Below are 17,686 nucleotides of genomic sequence, written 5' to 3'. Positions count from 1 at the left end.
CGATCTCTTTAGAATCAGATAGGGGAAGTCACTTCAATAACGAGGTGATAAAGTTACTTTGCGAAGCGCTGAACATTGAGCAAAAACTACATTGTAGCTATCGCCCTGAAGCCTCAGGACTGGTGGAGCAAATGAATGGTACACTGAAATCGAGAATGGCGAAAATATGTGCATCGACAAATTTGAAATGGCCTGACGCATTGCCCTTGGTGCTAATGTCAATGAGAAACACCCCTGATAGAAAGACTGGATTGTCTCCGCACGAAATTCTCATGGGCAGGGCTATGAGACTTCCTGCAGTTCCCGCAAATGTGCTTTTGAATATTACAGATGATATGGTGTTAGACTACTGCAAAGGTCTGGCTGACGTGGTTCGCTCTTTCTCTCACCAGGTGGAAGCGACCACCTTGCCACCGATTCAAGGTCCAGGACACACACTGAAAGCAGGTGACTGGGTCGTGGTAAAGAAGCACGTGAGAAAGTCGTGTCTGGAACCCCGTTGGAAAGGCCCTTTCCAAGTGATCCTGACGACAACTACCGCTGTGAAGTGTGCGGGAGTTCCCAACTGGATTCACGCCAGTCACAGAAAGAAAGTGTTGTGTCCCACAGATGAGGAAGTTGAAGCGCTGAAACTGCCAGTGCCTGATAAAACAGTGCTGAGTGCTGAGACAGAGCAAAACCGAACTGAAAGAGAACAGACAGAAACAGGAGAGAGAGAAATATTCTCTGAGGACGAAGAGACCAACTCGCTTGGGGAAGACCAAGGAGAAAGTTCAGACAGCGACGAAGCAGCTGAAGGTGACAAAGAACCTGAAGCAGCTGAGGGTAGCAAAGAGCCTGAAGCAGCTGAAGGTGACAAAGAACCTGAAGCAGCTGAAAGTGATAAAGAGCCTGATGAAAGTAACGGTGACGAAGGGCTCGAAAAAGGTGAAAAAGCAGGAGAGCCTGATCAGAGGAGGGCTTTCCCAGAAGCAGACGGTACAGAAAAAGAAAAAGCGAACGTGATTGATTCCCCAGAAGGAGGGGACAAGGCAGAACAGAACGAAAAGGTTCAAGCTTCCTCAGAAAAGATCGCAGGTCCATCAAATGGACATGGTGCAAAGAGAAGACTAAGCATATCACCAATAAAACAAAGGACTGAAGAAAGTTTGAACGACGGGGGAAGGCCAAAAGTGAAAGAGAAAAGAAAAGAAGTAACTGTCGGGGCACCATCCCCGAGTGAAGAAAAAGACTTGACAAAAGAGGAAAGTACCAGCGAAGCAGAATCGAAAAGGGAAGCAAAATTGAAAAGGAAAAGGATACCAAACAGGAGATATTCCGGTCCTGAATGGGCATATGTAGTCAATGACGATTGGACTGACGAGTTTGTATCTCTAAGCATCGAGAACGAAGAAGAGGAAGAGATACCAATAGAAAAGAAAAGTTTTATGGACTCTGTCGATTGAAAGAGTAATAAATGATATTGCTTGCTACAATCTAACGTAATACAAACAACCAGCTGAGACATATTGCTAAACCGGATGAGACATTTGCTAAACCGATAAAGACTGAGTTATTGCCGAATTGAGACAAATGCTGCTAACCGATAAGTGACTGGCCTCCTGAAGAAGACGGTGTGAATATTGTGCTCGTTCAGCTTTGTAATTGAATTGCTAAATAGTTTCTTTTACAGGTGCTTCTAGCTCTCTGATTCTATACAGATCATGACGCAAAACAGTAGAAAGAAATATTGTAAATATGTGTGTATAGGCTTGGTAATTGCATGTGTACTAATAATAATAATGGCAATTGTGCTTGGAATACATGGTAAGACTGAGAATGAGAGAATTGATGCTTCTACTCTTGCTCCTGTTACTGTCACTGAACTAACCGCATTGAAAAGACTAGAATTGGATGAGAGACTCTTGCACGATAAGAAGGAGCTTTCGTATAACGTTTTCTATCGCTTGCTAACAGAATATGTTGAGACTATGGATGCAAAAGATTGTTATGTGTGTACACAGATACCGACATCAGTGAAGGAAGGGGTGACTTATCACCACATGCCTCTTACATACGGGATTACATGTAGTATAGTAATGTCTAGATTTTATGGTCAAACTAACATACAGTATTTTTACTCAAATTATGATGTTACCTTTGCATATGTTCCTATAATAGCGCAGCTAAGCCAGATTGCTAAAGATTGGGATGCTAAAATTATGAGGGAATTTTTCGAGCCAATGCAACCTTTTGAAACGGCTCACGCTCATAGGGAAAACCTTACCTGCTCGCTCTCTGCAAAAGAAATAAGCTTTTTAGATCGCACAGATGATAGAAGGGCACAAATGAAGGCGAAATTAGAAAAAGAGCTACATAAGAGGACTTCAGTAGATAATTATGATTTTGCTGCAATAAAGACACAAGGGAAAATAGCTTTAGATGCTTGGCATGTAGGGAAATTTTGTATATATCGAGGTGAATCTTATTATGACAACATTTTTGTAGGAGCGAGTGAGTGTAAACATACGTTTATCTTTAAGGCCAAATGGACATTCATGATGAACGGACTTGACCCTGTCATTCCAGGTGTATATTACATTTGTGGGTATAATGCCTATTATCGTCTTCCAAAGGGATGGTGGGGGAGATGTTATTTGGGTATAGTGTTCCCAAAGGTTTATCAACTGGATGACCTATCGATGATTCAAAAGACATCTGGATCCCATCGTATCCAGAAAAGAGAGACCGCAGCTGCTGTGGTAGGAGATATATTTGGAGCCATGATTCCTTCATTGGGAGTTGTGCTGAATTCCATCAAAATAAGAAAGTTGTCTACTATAGTGGATAACATGTTGACAAAGTTTTCAGGTGCTATAATCCTGATAGATGCTGAACTTGCAGCGGAAAGAGCTATGACTCTTCAAAACCGGCTTGCTTTAGACATTCTTTTAGCAAAGGATGGTGGCGTTTGCAAAATGCTTGGTGCACAACACTGTTGTACTTATATTCCTGACAATAGTGTGAAGATTAAAACTATGCTTGCTAATCTAACAAAAGAAAGTGCAGATTTGAAGGAACTGAAAGAACCAGGAGTGTGGGAGAAGGTTGGAAAAGGACTTGCTTCAGTGGGACATTGGATTGGGGGAATTTGGAATGGAATATTGTTGAAAATAATAGAAGGAATTTTAATAGTTATAATTTGCATATTTGGAATTTGGGGAATAAAAAGGGGAATAATAATGATTATGGAAAGAATTAAGAGAAGAAAAGAAGAGAAAATTATGAAAAGAATGGCAGAAGAATACAAAGCGCAAACTAGGGGAATTAAAAGGAAAAGGGAACTGACAGAATTTTAATGGAATAAAATTTGTGGGCATGGTTTGGTGTGATGACAAGTAGTCATCAGAGGAGGGATTGATGAAGCAGAAAATGAAGGTTTTACATTTATTAACGCGTAAACGTAGTGTGAAATAATCATGTGTGACTTTAACCGAACTAATAAAGATTGTACGGGGACAAAATGTGCCCTCAGAGTAGTTTGCCAATATTTATAAGCGTGCTTTATATAACGTGGTGTATTAGAATTGCACTAATCCGACATAATCGTAAACGTGTGCTATGATTTGCTCGTTTGAAATGTTTTAGCTTGGCATTACTTTAGTGCAGGCTTTGGCCTAGTTGCCTGGTCTCACGGTTTAGATGCTCGTATTTTTCCAATGTGCTATTAAACGTGTATTTCTGCTTGAAGCTGTACTTTTCCACTGAGATCGTTCACATGCTTATCTTAAGGTTTCGTGCCAGCCTGGCATATTTCTCTTTACTCCAAGGTCGATCTGCAGGTGCGGACAATGGAGGCTCTGAAAGTGAGTTAATTGGTATAAAATGTTGCAACTTGCGTACCCATCTCCAAGGATAATGTATGCTTAAGTAAAAGCTTGAGAACTGTCGTTTTTGATTGGACAATTTGAAGCTAACCTATGAACCCTCCAATGGAAGACCCTACTGGATTTGAACTGTTGTCTATTTAAACCAGGTGCACGAGAAGAAAGTAGCCATTACCCGAACATCATAGCCATTATTGGACATCGCCCATACCCGCCATTTTGCAGCTATTATGGCCCACTTTGCTGCGACGCCATTTTGAAAGAGACTTTGATGCTTTCTCTAATCGAGAGAAAGAGACTTTAAATGATTCTTGCCCTAGAGACTTTAACTTTGATTTGTCCCTTTGCATGAAGTAGTAGTTTTACCCTGCCGCCGTGAGGCAATTGCCCCGTCCACCCCTGCCCCTTTGCCCCGTCCCATGCCGATCGAAACGGTACCCATGCTGACCGAAGAACGGTACCTGTGAGACAAAGACTTCCTTGTATGCTGATCGTAATTGGTAAATATGAAAGGAAATTGTAAAAATTGCATTGTGTTTCTTTTAGGTAACCAACTGCTGATTTTGATAAGAGCCCTAGTTAGGAGTTTTCTAAATTAATGTTGCTAAATTGTTTTTGCATGAAGTCCCACATGCCGATGCTAATTTGAGGTTAGATGAGGATTCCTTATGTCGCACATTGCAATTTGAGATCTTGTTATGCTGACTAAATGTATGCAATTAGTTCGTTACAGATTATAGTTTTAGTGATTTGCATTGCCATTATCGAATGCCTTGTGATTCAAATGCTACATAGATTGCACTTGTTTCGCCGCTATGGACAGCTATTAATGTTCATTTACGTTTATCATTTGGTGTTGAGACACATTTATATTGTGCTAGCTTTGTTAATATAGGGAAATAAAGTCACTAACTTTGAATAAACCGGTGTGGTTATTCCTGACTGAAAGGTCAGGGTTCGCCGAAATGTATTCTGGATTAATTGTTAAGTGTTATGTTGATCAAGGTATTGCTTATGTTCGTTATTGATTATTGATTTGATTAAATTGCCCAATATAGAGTACGGAGAGTCCCACTTAGTCAAAAGATTCATCGGCCTAAAGAGCGTCCGAATACAGGTAAATTATTAGTACGGACCGCTCTAGCAAGCCCAAGGTGCTAAAATGACCACAGAAGACAGGAATCTGTGCTCTCCATCAATTTCCAAGTCCCGAGGCTTGAAGGACGCTTTGAAAAGCAACCAAAACACTTACATGCGGTCACTTTACCGGGGTGACCAATGATGCCTGGAAGCCAATAAATGCTCGCAGACTGAAGTTTTTGAGGCATTGAAAAGAAAATCCCTCAAACGCACACCTACAATGAACTGTGTGAAGCTCTTCAGTAACCCGCAAGATTCCTGAAGGAATTACAAAAGATTGTAGAGCATCATCGGTCTATATGATAACAAAATATACCTTTAAGTTGTATAACTGATTTATTTCAGATTTGCAGCAAGCAAGAAAACGCTGGGGACCCGGAAGCAAGTTGGAATCTCTCCGTTTCTGTGCTTTGCAATGACGTATTTCTATTGGGGTTACCTTGTCTAGTAAAGCAAGGGCGGTTTAAGGACAAGGCTGGAGGGGGCAAGAGAGTAAATGATCTGAAGATATTTTACTTGCTGTACACCAATCAGCACTGGTATTTAATGGTTTCTTCCATGGTTGAGCAGACGCCATGTCACATGAACTCAGGGCACTTAAACTAAGATGGGCCTGGGATGAGGGAGAGGAGGGATAAATGGAAGGAAGGAACTGATGAGGTGGGTGGTAGGAAGGAAAGAATGGAGGGACAGATGAAAGTGAATAAGGGGAAGGGAAAGATAAGAAAAGAGAAAGAGGGGTGAGAAGGAGAAAAGATGCAACAAAGAAAAAAGGGAATTGTAGCTGCAATGGAGGTGACAGAGGTTGAAGAGTAGATGGGAGAGGCGGATGCAGGGTTGACAAAAGTAAATAAGGACTGGGGGGAATGAAGTAAGAGAGGGGTGGGGTTGATGAAGGTTTGGATGAAAGGTATACAAGGAGAATGAAATACAGAGCAAAATAGAATCTCCAGAAATAGATTGTGCAGGGATAGGTGCTTGTCTACCCCCAAATGTTGGTTCTCTGAGCTGTCTCAATTGTCTACTCCAGGGTTGTGAATCCCCTGTGTGTATATATATCCTTAAGATGTGTCCCTCTCTGCAAGCTGTCGGATGGGCTTCTAGGTCATCTGTCTAGGTTACCTCTAGGACGTGGCTCTCTCTTGTCCCCACGTCGACTACAGCTCTCAGCCCAGCCAACTGTACTCTAAGCTACTCGTGACCATCTGCTTCTTGTAGTTCCACAACACATGGCTGTCTCACATGTCTCACTCACGTAGTTCCAGAATTTAGTTCTCGAAGCTGCATCTGTTGTATCACTTCAGTCTATGTTTCTCTTCAGTCTCCCCCATGCTCCTCCCAGATCTGACTCTCTCTCTGTGACTCTTTCACATGTCATACTGATTCACCTCCAGGATGTGGAGCTCGTAGCTGTCACTCATGTATTCTATACACTTACATTGAAGCTCTCTGAGCTGTTTCCCCATTGTAAATTCAATGATACTATGTACTGTCTGTTTACTATACCTACAGAATGTGGCTTTCAAAGTTGTCACTCTTGTACACACCTACACTGAAGAGTCTGTTGCGTCACCATTGTACCCTACGCGATCCTATGTGTTTTCTGTTTAGTGTAAATATACATACATCTGGGGTCTCTAACGAGTAGCTCGTGGGCTACTAGTAGCTCTTGAGCTACTCATAAGTAACTCTCCTGTGTGTAGCCAAGCCTACAAAACTGAAAAATATATGTTTAAAACAAACGTGTAAACTTTTTCTGATGTGGTCAGTATTAAAATTCTAATGATATTCGTAGCTCAAGATGATTTTCATCAACATAAGTAGCTTTTACTACAAAAAAGGTTGGAGACCCCTGATATATATATATATATATATATATATATAGAGAGAGAGAGAGAGACATTTATACTCAGTCTCTCCAAAGTCACTTCTGACTGATCCTACACTACCCAAACCTATTGTATCTGCAGTGCAGAATGTAGTTCTCTAAACTCTCTTGCGTATCATAGGCGCGACTCTTTTCTCTCTCATGTATTTCAATACTGTTACACTCTAAGCTATCTCACTTGTGTAAACACTGATCGGTCTGTAAGAGCACCCATCCTTGAGACCCTTTCTGGAAACATTGAAGATACTCACGCAGGAGCAACACATGAAGACCATGCAGAAGGACTCCATGACGCCACCGATACCCACCACCCAGGTGAGTCTCAGGAAGAGGATGACCCCGAAGATGTTCTGAAGGCAGGGCAGGTAGACACCCATGAAAGTGCCCATGCGCGGCGCCTGTAGGTAGAAGAACACCCAGACTGTTAGTATCAGTGAAATCATGAACATTAGTCACATGAGTAATCTTACCACAAAACCATCAGTAGACTATGGGGCTCTGGTATGAGCATCAACGCAGCAGACAGGGGCTGAGCCTTGTCATCTAATCATGGTAATGAGAGAGCACAGAGTGGCATATGTACAGCTTTACTTACAACATTCAAACAAAGTCCTTGGGCCTGCACAGTCTACGTGACCAAGAGCAGGCCTAACTAGAAAGAGCTTTACGACTCTTATGTTGAGATCAGTCAATTTGTAAGACATTTTTAAACTTTTACAAATTCCAACTGGACACCATTTCTTTTGAGGACTAGATAAGGGACTTTTTTGAGAAAGGTCAACCAGGCAGTTTTAACTTCAGGTTTTACTGGAGGCTGTCGATTCTACCTACAAATGCATTTTCCTCTAAGTAGTCATGAAATAAATAGTAGGAGAGGTGGGAGTCAGTTTTTATTGGACATAGTACAGGCTTTGCCCACTTGACGAGCAAGAAGAGTAACCATAAGCGATGGCTTGGGGTTTCCCTACTGAGCTTCCGGCATGATGTCTGGGTCCAGCTACATTGGGTGTGTATTATAGCACAATACTGCAGCCGCAATATTGTTCTATAGACATATCCTGGCAATATCGACAGCCGTTGTTAGGGTCACAATATATCTGGAGGAGTGTGCCCCGAGAATATTGAGGATAGAATATCAATGGCACCAAATATTGTGGACACATTATCGAAGGACACTATATATGAAAAGGTAGGTAAATATACATTTTCTATACTTATTTCCACATATATGTACCTTGATCATATATATCAATAAAGTCCACAGATGTGGGGTTAAGAAGAGTAAAGCTATACTTCCTCTATTGCACTCGCCTTTCGATATTTTGTCCCTCAATTTTCTGTTCACAACTTTGGTGTAGCATGATAACCCGCCCTCCAATAGCACAATTATCTGGAGGTCAATAGCAGTGATGTAACAAAACTTGATGGGGCCCCTGCAAAGTACTTGTAGGGTGCACTCTCCCACCTGTACCCAGTCAGAGGCCTGCCGCCCGTGCACAGCGTACTGTGCTGAGGGACCCACCCACTCATCGTGGGGGCCTTTGTTACGCCACTGGTCAATATTACAACAAAGTATTGCAACGTAAAGCTCAGGGCGTGAAAGATTAGGTATTGACGAAGGTGGAAAGAGATCACAATATGTATCAACATCTACTACAGTGGTGCATACATGTCAGGATGCAAAGACTTCCTGTAATCGCTGCCAAAACTATATAATTAAACCCCGAGACACTGTACACACAGGCTGGATTAAAATACAGCCTGACAGTCTACACACACTGCGTAAAACTACTACCACACCAGGGTCCATGAGACAAACCCAAGTGCATCTGAATATAACCTGAAATAACCCCCAGCCTGTACACACCGACCACGTGAACCACGGCTGCAAAAGTGCAGATACAGACTGCCTGAATCACTTGCCTGTATAAACAACCAAGATGAAATAATTTCCACATTTTATATATGGACTACAAATCTTCAAACACTGGATAAACATGCTGCCAGGAAACGTGTATACACAGGCGCATCATCATATTTGAAAATACACACGAATTTCCACCAGACTGCTTAAATACCTTTACAATAGCTATACAAAAGTTTGCAAGATCAATACAAAAACAAGACAGCAAAATTACAAATGAAATGTAACATTCAACTAGGTATTAGTAAATTAATTCTGATTTGTAATTTATACATGTAAGTTAGTTTGAGGACCTTCTTAGCTAATGTGGTGCCTTTTGTGTTTGTACACGTCTTCGTTTCCCCCCACGCTTTCAGTATGTAGATTGCTACACTATTGGATATTACTATTTTCTATGCGTTGGAGAGGCTTAGTGCAGATATTTGGGGCCAGATGTAGAAACGAAACATTTTGCGACTTGCAAATAGCGAGTCATAGCGACTCGCTATTTGCAACTCGCAAAATGTTATGCAGTACGGTGTCTCAGACACCGACTGCGACTCGCTATGGGGTCGCAATGACCCACCTCATGAATATTCATGAGGTGGGTCGCAAATTGCGGCCCCATAGCGAGTCAAGGCGCTCACGGGGATGGTGGCCTGCTGTAGTCAGCAGACCTCCGTGTTCGTGACTGCTTTAAATAAAGCATTTTTTTTTTTTCAAGTGTAGCCCATTTTCCTTAAAGGAAAACGAGCTGCACTTAAAAAAAAAAACGAAACCTTTAGTTTCGGTTTTTTTTCAGGGCAGGCAGTGGTCCCTTGGACCACTACCTGCCCTGAAAAAAATGTTTGGGGTCCATTCACAAACTGGAAGGGGTCCCATGGGGACCCCTTCCAATTTGCGAGTGGGTTACCATCCACTTGAAGTGGATGGTAACTGCGATACGATTTGCGACCGCATACGCGGTCGCAAATGGTATTGCATCCCACTCAGACTCGCAAATAGGAAGGGAACACCCCTTCCTATTTGCGAGTCGGAAATGCATTTTGCGAGTCGGTCCCGACTCGCAAAATGCATTTCTGAATGGGAAACTGCGATTTGCGAGTCGCAAACGGCAAATTTTGCCGTTTGCGAGTCGCAAACAGTTTCCTACATCTGGCCCCTGGTCCTTTATTCCATGACTATTAGTAATTTTTTTGCGTTTTTTAGGACTGGCTTTAGCAAAAACCAATTCAATTCACTTGAATTATATTTATAATATACTTACTGTAAGGAAATGCCTCCTTGGCATGGTTGCCCCCTGACTTTTTGCCTTTGCTGATGCTATGTTTACAATTGAAAGTGTGCTGAGGCCTGCTAACCAGGCCCCAGCACCAGTGTTCTTTCCCTAACCTGTACTTTTGTATCCACAATTGGCAGACCCTGGCATCCAGATAAGTCCCTTGTAACTGGTACTTCAAGTACCAAGGGCCCTGATGCCAAGGAAGGTCTCTAAGGGCTGCAGCATGTCTTATGCCACCCTGGAGACCTCTCACTCAGCACAGACACACTGCTTGCCAGCTTGTGTGTGCTAGGGAGGACAAAACGAGTAAGTCGACATGGCACTCCCCTCAGGGTGCCATGCCAGCCTCTCACTGCCTATGCAGTATAGGTAAGACACCCCTCTAGCAGGCCTTACAGCCCTAAGGCAGGGTGCACTATACCATAGGTGAGGGTACCAGTGCATGAGCATGGTACCCCTACAGTGTCTAAACAAAACCTTAGACATTGTAAGTGCAGGGTAGCCATAAGAGTATATGGTCTGGGAGTCTGTCAAACACGAACTCCACAGCACCATAATGGCTACACTGAAAACTGGGAAGTTTGGTATCAAACTTCTCAGCACAATAAATGCACACTGATGCCAGTGTACATTTTATTGTAAAATACACCACAGAGGGCACCTTAGAGGTGCCCCCTGAAACTTAACCGACTGTCTGTGTAGGCTGACTAGTTCCAGCAGCCTGCCACACCAGAGACATGTTGCTGGCCCCATGGGGAGAGTGCCTTTGTCACTCTGAGGCCAGTAACAAAGCCTGCACTGGGTGGAGATGCTAACACCTCCCCCAGGCAGGAGCTGTGACACCTGGCGGTGAGCCTCAAAGGCTCACCCCTTTGTCACAGCCCAGCAGGGCACTCCAGCTTCGTGGAGTTGCCCGCCCCCTCCGGCCACGGCCCCCACTTTTGGCGGCAAGGCTGGAGGGAACAAAGAAAGCAACAAGGAGGAGTCACTGGCCAGTCAGGACAGCCCCTAAGGTGTCCTGAGCTGAGGTGACTCTGACTTTTAGAAATCCTCCATCTTGCAGATGGAGGATTCCCCCAATAGGGTTAGGATTGTGACCCCCTCCCCTTGGGAGGAGGCACAAAGAGGGTGTACCCACCCTCAGGGCTAGTAGCCATTGGCTACTAACCCCCCAGACCTAAACACGCCCTTAAATTTAGTATTTAAGGGCTACCCTGAACCCTAGAAAATCAGATTCCTGCAACTACAAGAAGAAGGACTGCCTAGCTGAAAAACCCCTGCAGAGGAAGACCAGAAGACGACAACTGCCTTGGCTCCAGAAACTCACCGGCCTGTCTCCTGCCTTCCAAAGATCCTGCTCCAGCGACGCCTTCCAAAGGGACCAGCGACCTCGACATCTTCTGAGGACTGCCCCTGCTTCGAAAAGACAAGAAACTCCCGAGGACAGCGGACCTGCTCCAAGAAAGGCTGCAACTTTGTTTCCAGCAGCTTTAAAGAACCCTGCAAGCTCCCCGCAAAAGGCGTGAGACTTGCAACACTGCACCCGGCGACCCCGACTCGGCTGGTGGCGATCCAACACCTCAGGAGGGACCCCAGGACTACTCTAAGACTGTGAGTACAAAAACCTGTCCCCCCTGAGCCCCCACAGCGCCGCCTGCAGAGGGAATCCCGAGGCTTCCCCTGACCGCGACTCTTTGAATCCTAAGTCCCGACACCTGGGAGAGACCCTGCACCCGCAGCCCCCAGGACCTAAAGGACCGGACTTTCACTGGAGGAGTGACCCCCAGGAGTCCCTCTCCCTTGCCCAAGTGGAGGTTTCCCCGAGGAACCCCCCCCCTTGCCTGCCTGCAGCGCTGAAGAGATCCCTAGATCTCCCATTGACTTCCATTACAAACCCGACGCTTGTTTCTACACTGCACCCGGCCGCCCCCGCGCTGCTGAGGGTGAAATTTCTGTGTGGACTTGTGCCCCCCCCGGTGCCCTACAAAACCCCCCTGGTCTGCCCTCCGAAGACGCGGGTACTTACCTGCAAGCAGACCGGAACCGGGGCACCCCCTTCTCTCCATTCTAGCCTATGTGTTTTGGGCACCACTTTGAACTCTGCACCTGACCGGCCCTGAGCTGCTGGTGTGGTGACTTTGGGGTTGCTCTGAACCCCCAACGGTGGGCTACCTTGGACCAAGAACTGAACCCTGTAAGTGTCTTACTTACCTGGTAAAACTAACCAAAACTTACCTCCCCCAGGAACTGTGAAAATTGCACTAAGTGTCCACTTTTAAAACAGCTATTTGTCAATAACTTGAAAAGTATACATGCAATTTTGATGATTGGAAGTTCCTAAAGTACTTACCTGCAATACCTTTCGAATGAGATATTACATGTAGAATTTGAACCTGTGGTTCTTAAAATAAACTAAGAAAAGATATTTTTCTATATAAAAACCTATTGGCTGGATTTGTCTCTGAGTGTGTGTACCTCATTTATTGTCTATGTGTATGTGCAACAAATGCTTAACACTACTCCTTGGATAAGCCTACTGCTCGACCACACTACCACAAAATAGAGCATTAGTATTATCTATTTTTACCACTATTTTACCTCTAAGGGGAACCCTTGGACTCTGTGCATGCTATTCCTTACTTTGAAATAGCACATACAGAGCCAACTTCCTACATTGGTGGATCAGCGGTGGGGTACAAGACTTTGCATTTGCTGGACTACTCAGCCAATACCTGATCACACGACAAATTCCAAAATTGTCATTAGAAATTGATTTTTGCAATTTGAAAAGTTTTCTAAATTCTTAAAAGACCTGCTAGGGCCTTGTGTTAGATCCTGTTTAGCATTTCTTTTAGAGTTTAAAAGTTTGTAAAAGTTTGAATTAGATTCTAGAACCAGTTTTAGTTTCTTAAAAAGTATTCCAACTTTTAGAAGCATAATGTCTAGCACAGATGTGAATGTGGTGGAACTCGACACCACACCTTACCTCCATCTACAGATGAGAGAGCTAAGGTCACTCTGTAAACTAAAGAAAATAGCAATGGGCCCCAAACCTACCAAAGTACAGCTCCAGGAGCTTTTGGCAGAGTTTGAAAAGGCCAACCCCTCTGAGGATGGCAACTCAGAGGATGAAGATAGTGACTTGGAGGGAAATTCCCCCCCTCCAGTCCTACTTAGGGAGAGCAGGGCTTCTCAAGCCCTGACTCCACAAATAATAGTCAGAGATGCTGGTTCCCTCACAGGAGGGACCAACAACTCTGAAATCACTGAGGATAACTCCAGTGAAGAGGACATCCAGTTAGCCAGGATGGCCAAAAGATTGGCTTTGGAAAGACAGATCCTAGCCATAGAGAGGGAAAGACAAGAGATGGGCCTAGGACCCATCAATGGTGGCAGCAACATAAATAGGGTCAGAGATTCTCCTGACATGTTGAAAATCCCCAAAGGGATTGTAACTAAATATGAAGATGGTGATGACATCACCAAATGGTTCACAGCTTTTGAGAGGGCTTGTGTAACCAGAAAAGTGAACAGATCTCACTGGGGTGCTCTCCTTTGGGAAATGTTCACTGGAAAGTGTAGGGATAGACTCCTCACACTCTCTGGAAAAGATGCAGAATCTTATGACCTCATGAAGGGTACCCTGATTGAGGGCTTTGGATTCTCCACTGAGGAGTACAGGATTAGGTTCAGGGGGGCTCAAAAATCCTCGAGCCAGACCTGGGTTGACTTTGTTGACTACTCAGTGAAAACACTAGATGGTTGGATTCAAGGCAGTGGTGTAAATAATTATGATGGGCTGTACAATTTATTTGTGAAAGAACACCTGTTAAGTAATTGTTTCAATGATAAACTGCATCAGCATCTGGTAGACCTAGGACCAATTTCTCCCCAAGAATTGGGAAAGAAGGCGGACCATTGGGTCAAGACAAGGGTGTCCAAGACTTCAACAGGGGGTGACCAAAAGAAAGGGGTCACAAAGACTCCCCAGCAGAAGGGTGATGAGACAACCAAAACTAAAAATAGTAAAGAGTCTTCTACAGGCCCCCAAAAACCTGCACAGGAGGGTGGGCCCAGAGCCTCTTCACAAAACAATGGGTACAAGGGTAAAAACTTTGATCCCAAAAAGGCCTGGTGTCATAGCTGTAAACAGCATGGACACCAAACTGGAGACAAGGCCTGTCCCAAGAAAGGTTCCACTCCAAACTCCCATCCAGGTAACACTGGTATGGCTAGTCTCCAAGTGGGATCAACAGTGTGCCCAGAGCAAATCAGGGTTCACACTGAAGCTACTCTAGTTTCTGAGGGTGGGGTGGATTTAGCCACACTAGCTGTCTGGCCGCCTAACATGCAAAAATACAGACAGCAACTCTTAATTAATGGAACTAGAATAGAGGGCCTGAGGGATACAGGTGCCAGTGTCACCATGGTGACAGAGAAACTGGTTTCCCCTGGCCAATACCTGACTGGAAAAACTTACACAGTCACCAACGCTGACAATCAGAGAAAAGTACATCCCATGGCAATGGTTACTTTAGAATGGGGAGGGGTCAATGGCCTGAAGCAGGTGGTGGTCTCCTCAAATATCCCAGTGGACTGTCTGCTTGGAAATGACCTGGAGTCCTCAGCATGGGCTGAGGTAGAGCTAAAAACCCATGCAGCAATGCTGGGTATCCCTGAACTGGTGTGTGTGAAAACAAGAGCACAATGCAAGGCACAGGGTGAAAAAGTAGAGCTGGAGTCTGGAAAAATGGCCCAGCCTACCAAGAGAACAGGAAAGTCAGTTGGGAAACCAACTGCAACACAGCAAAAGAAAGGGAACCTCTCTTCTCAGGAAGAAGTTCTGCCCTCTGAGGGAACTGAGCCTTTGGAGCTTGAACCTTATCAGGTTGAGCTCTTAGGCCCAGGGGGACCCTCAAGGGAGGAGCTGTGTAAGGGACAAGAAACCTGTCCCTCTCTTGAAGGCCTTAGGCAGCAAGCTGCTGAAGAGTCCAAAGGCAAGAAAAATGGAACACATAGGGTCTATTGGGAAGATGGGCTCCTGTACACTGAGGCCAGAGACCCCAAACCTGGTGCCACTAGGAGAGTGGTAGTGCCTCAGCTGTTCAGAGAGTTCATCCTAACATTGGCCCATGACATTCCCCTTGCTGGACATTTGGGACAAACCAAGACGTGGGAGAGGTTAGTCAACCACTTCTACTGGCCCAATATGTCCAACATGGTTAAGGAGTTTTGCCTCTCCTGCCCCACCTGTCAAGCCAGTGGTAAGACAGGTGGGCATCCAAAGGCCCCCCTCATTCCACTTCCTGTGGTGGGGGTGCCCTTTGAAAGAGTGGGTGTGGACATAGTTGGTCCACTGGAACCCCCCACAGCCTCAGGAAATATGTATATCCTGGTAGTAGTGGATCATGCTACCAGGTATCCTGAAGCTATTCCCCTTAGGTCGACTACTGCCCCTGCAGTAGCCAAGGCCCTCATTGGTATCTTTACCAGAGTGGGTTTCCCTAAGGAGGTGGTGTCTGACAGAGGTACCAACTTCATGTCAGCATACCTAAAGCACATGTGGAATGAGTGTGGAGTGACTTATAAATTCACTACACCTTACCATCCACAAACTAATGGCTTAGTTGAGAGATTCAACAAGACATTAAAGGGCATGATCATGGGGCTCCCAGAAAAACTCAAAAGGAGATGGGATGTCCTCCTGCCATGTCTGCTTTTCGCTTACAGGGAGGTACCACAGAAGGGAGTAGGGTTCTCACCCTTTGAACTTCTGTTTGGTCATCCTGTAAGGGGACCACTTGCCCTTGTTAAAGAAGGCTGGGAGAGACCTCTCCATGAGCCTAAACAGGACATAGTGGACTATGTACTTGGCCTTCGCTCTAGGATGGCAGAGTACATGGAAAAGGCAACCAAAAACCTTGAGGCCAGCCAACAACTCCAGAAGTTTTGGTATGACCAAAAGGCTGCACTGGTTGAGTTCCAACCAGGGCAGAAAGTCTGGGTTCTGGAGCCTGTGGCTCCCAGGGCACTCCAGGACAAATGGAGTGGCCCTTACCCAGTACTAGAGAGGAAGAGTCAGGTCACCTACTTGGTGGACCTGGGCACAAGCAGGAGCCCCAAAAGGGTGATCCATGTAAACCGCCTCAAGCTCTTCCACGACAGGGCTGATGTCAATCTGTTGATGGTAACAGATGAGGATCAGGAGGCAGAGAGTGAACCTCTCCCTGATCTTCTGTCATCAGACCCAAAAGATGGTACAGTAGATGGAGTGATCTACTCAGACACCCTCTCTGGCCAACAGCAAGCTGATTGTAGGAGAGTCCTACAACAGTTTCCTGAACTCTTCTCCTTAACCCCTGGTCAGACACACCTGTGTACCCATGATGTGGACACAGGAGACAGCATGCCTGTCAAGAACAAAATCTTTAGACAGTCTGACCATGTTAAGGAAAGCATCCAGGTGGAAGTCCACAAGATGCTGGAATTGGGAGTCATTGAGCGCTCTGACAGCCCCTGGGCTAGCCCAGTGGTCTTAGTCCCCAAACCTCACACCACAGATGGAAAGAAAGAGATGAGGTTTTGTGTGGACTACAGAGGGCTCAATTCTGTCACCAAGACAGATGCTCATCCAATTCCAAGAGCTGATGAGCTCATTGATAAATTAGGTGCTGCCAAATTCCTAAGTACCTTTGACTTGACAGCAGGGTACTGGCAAATAAAAATGGCACCTGGAGCAAAAGAAAAGACAGCATTCTCCACACCTGATGGGCATTATCAGTTTACTGTTATGCCCTTTGGTTTAAAGAATGCCCCTGCCACCTTCCAAAGGTTGGTGAATCAAGTCCTTGCTGGCTTGGAGTCCTTTAGCACAGCTTATCTTGATGATATTGCTGTCTTTAGCTCCACCTGGCAGGATCACCTGGTCCACCTGAGGAAGGTTTTGAAGGCTCTGCAATCTGCAGGCCTCTCTATCAAGGCATCCAAATGCCAGATAGGGCAGGGAACTGTGGTTTACTTGGGACACCTTGTAGGTGGAGGCCAAGTTCAGCCACTCCAACCCAAGATCCAGACTATTCTGGACTGGGTAGCTCCAAAAACCCAGACTCAAGTCAGGGCATTCCTTGGCTTGACTGGGTATTACAGGAGGTTTGTGAAGGGATATGGATCCATTGTGACAGCCCTCACTGAACTCACCTCCAAGAAAATGCCCAAGAAAGTAAACTGGACTGTGGACTGCCAACAGGCCTTTGACACCCTGAAACAGGCAATGTGCTCAGCACCAGTTCTCAAAGCTCCAGATTATTCTAAGCAGTTCATTGTGCAGACTGATGCCTCTGAACATGGGATAGGGGCAGTTTTGTCCCAAACAAATGATGATGGCCTTGACCAGCCTGTTGCTTTCATTAGCAGGAGGTTACTCCCCAGGGAGCAGCGTTGGAGTGCCATTGAGAGGGAGGCCTTTGCTGTGGTTTGGTCCCTGAAGAAGCTGAGACCATACCTCTTTGGGACTCACTTCCTAGTTCAAACTGACCACAGACCTCTCAAATGGCTGATGCAAATGAAAGGTGAAAATCCTAAACTGTTGAGGTGGTCCATCTCCCTAC

The 17,686-nt window shown here is 45.1% G+C and overlaps 1 protein-coding gene across 1 annotated transcript in view; it reads right to left on the bottom strand.

The window, feature by feature from the left end:
- SLC12A5 (solute carrier family 12 member 5) overlaps positions 1-17,686 on the bottom strand; it is a 687,435-nt gene that overhangs the window by 375,188 nt on the left and 294,561 nt on the right. Inside the window, exon 4 of the mRNA XM_069243525.1 lies at positions 7,146-7,292. Within this exon, the coding sequence (XP_069099626.1) occupies positions 7,146-7,292 (147 nt within the window). The remainder of the gene's footprint in view (positions 1-7,145; positions 7,293-17,686) is intronic.

Source organism: Pleurodeles waltl, chromosome 7, assembly GCF_031143425.1.
Source record: "Pleurodeles waltl isolate 20211129_DDA chromosome 7, aPleWal1.hap1.20221129, whole genome shotgun sequence".
NCBI classification, from domain to species: domain Eukaryota; kingdom Metazoa; phylum Chordata; class Amphibia; order Caudata; family Salamandridae; genus Pleurodeles; species Pleurodeles waltl.
This window is presented reverse-complemented; position numbering and strand designations above follow the sequence as displayed.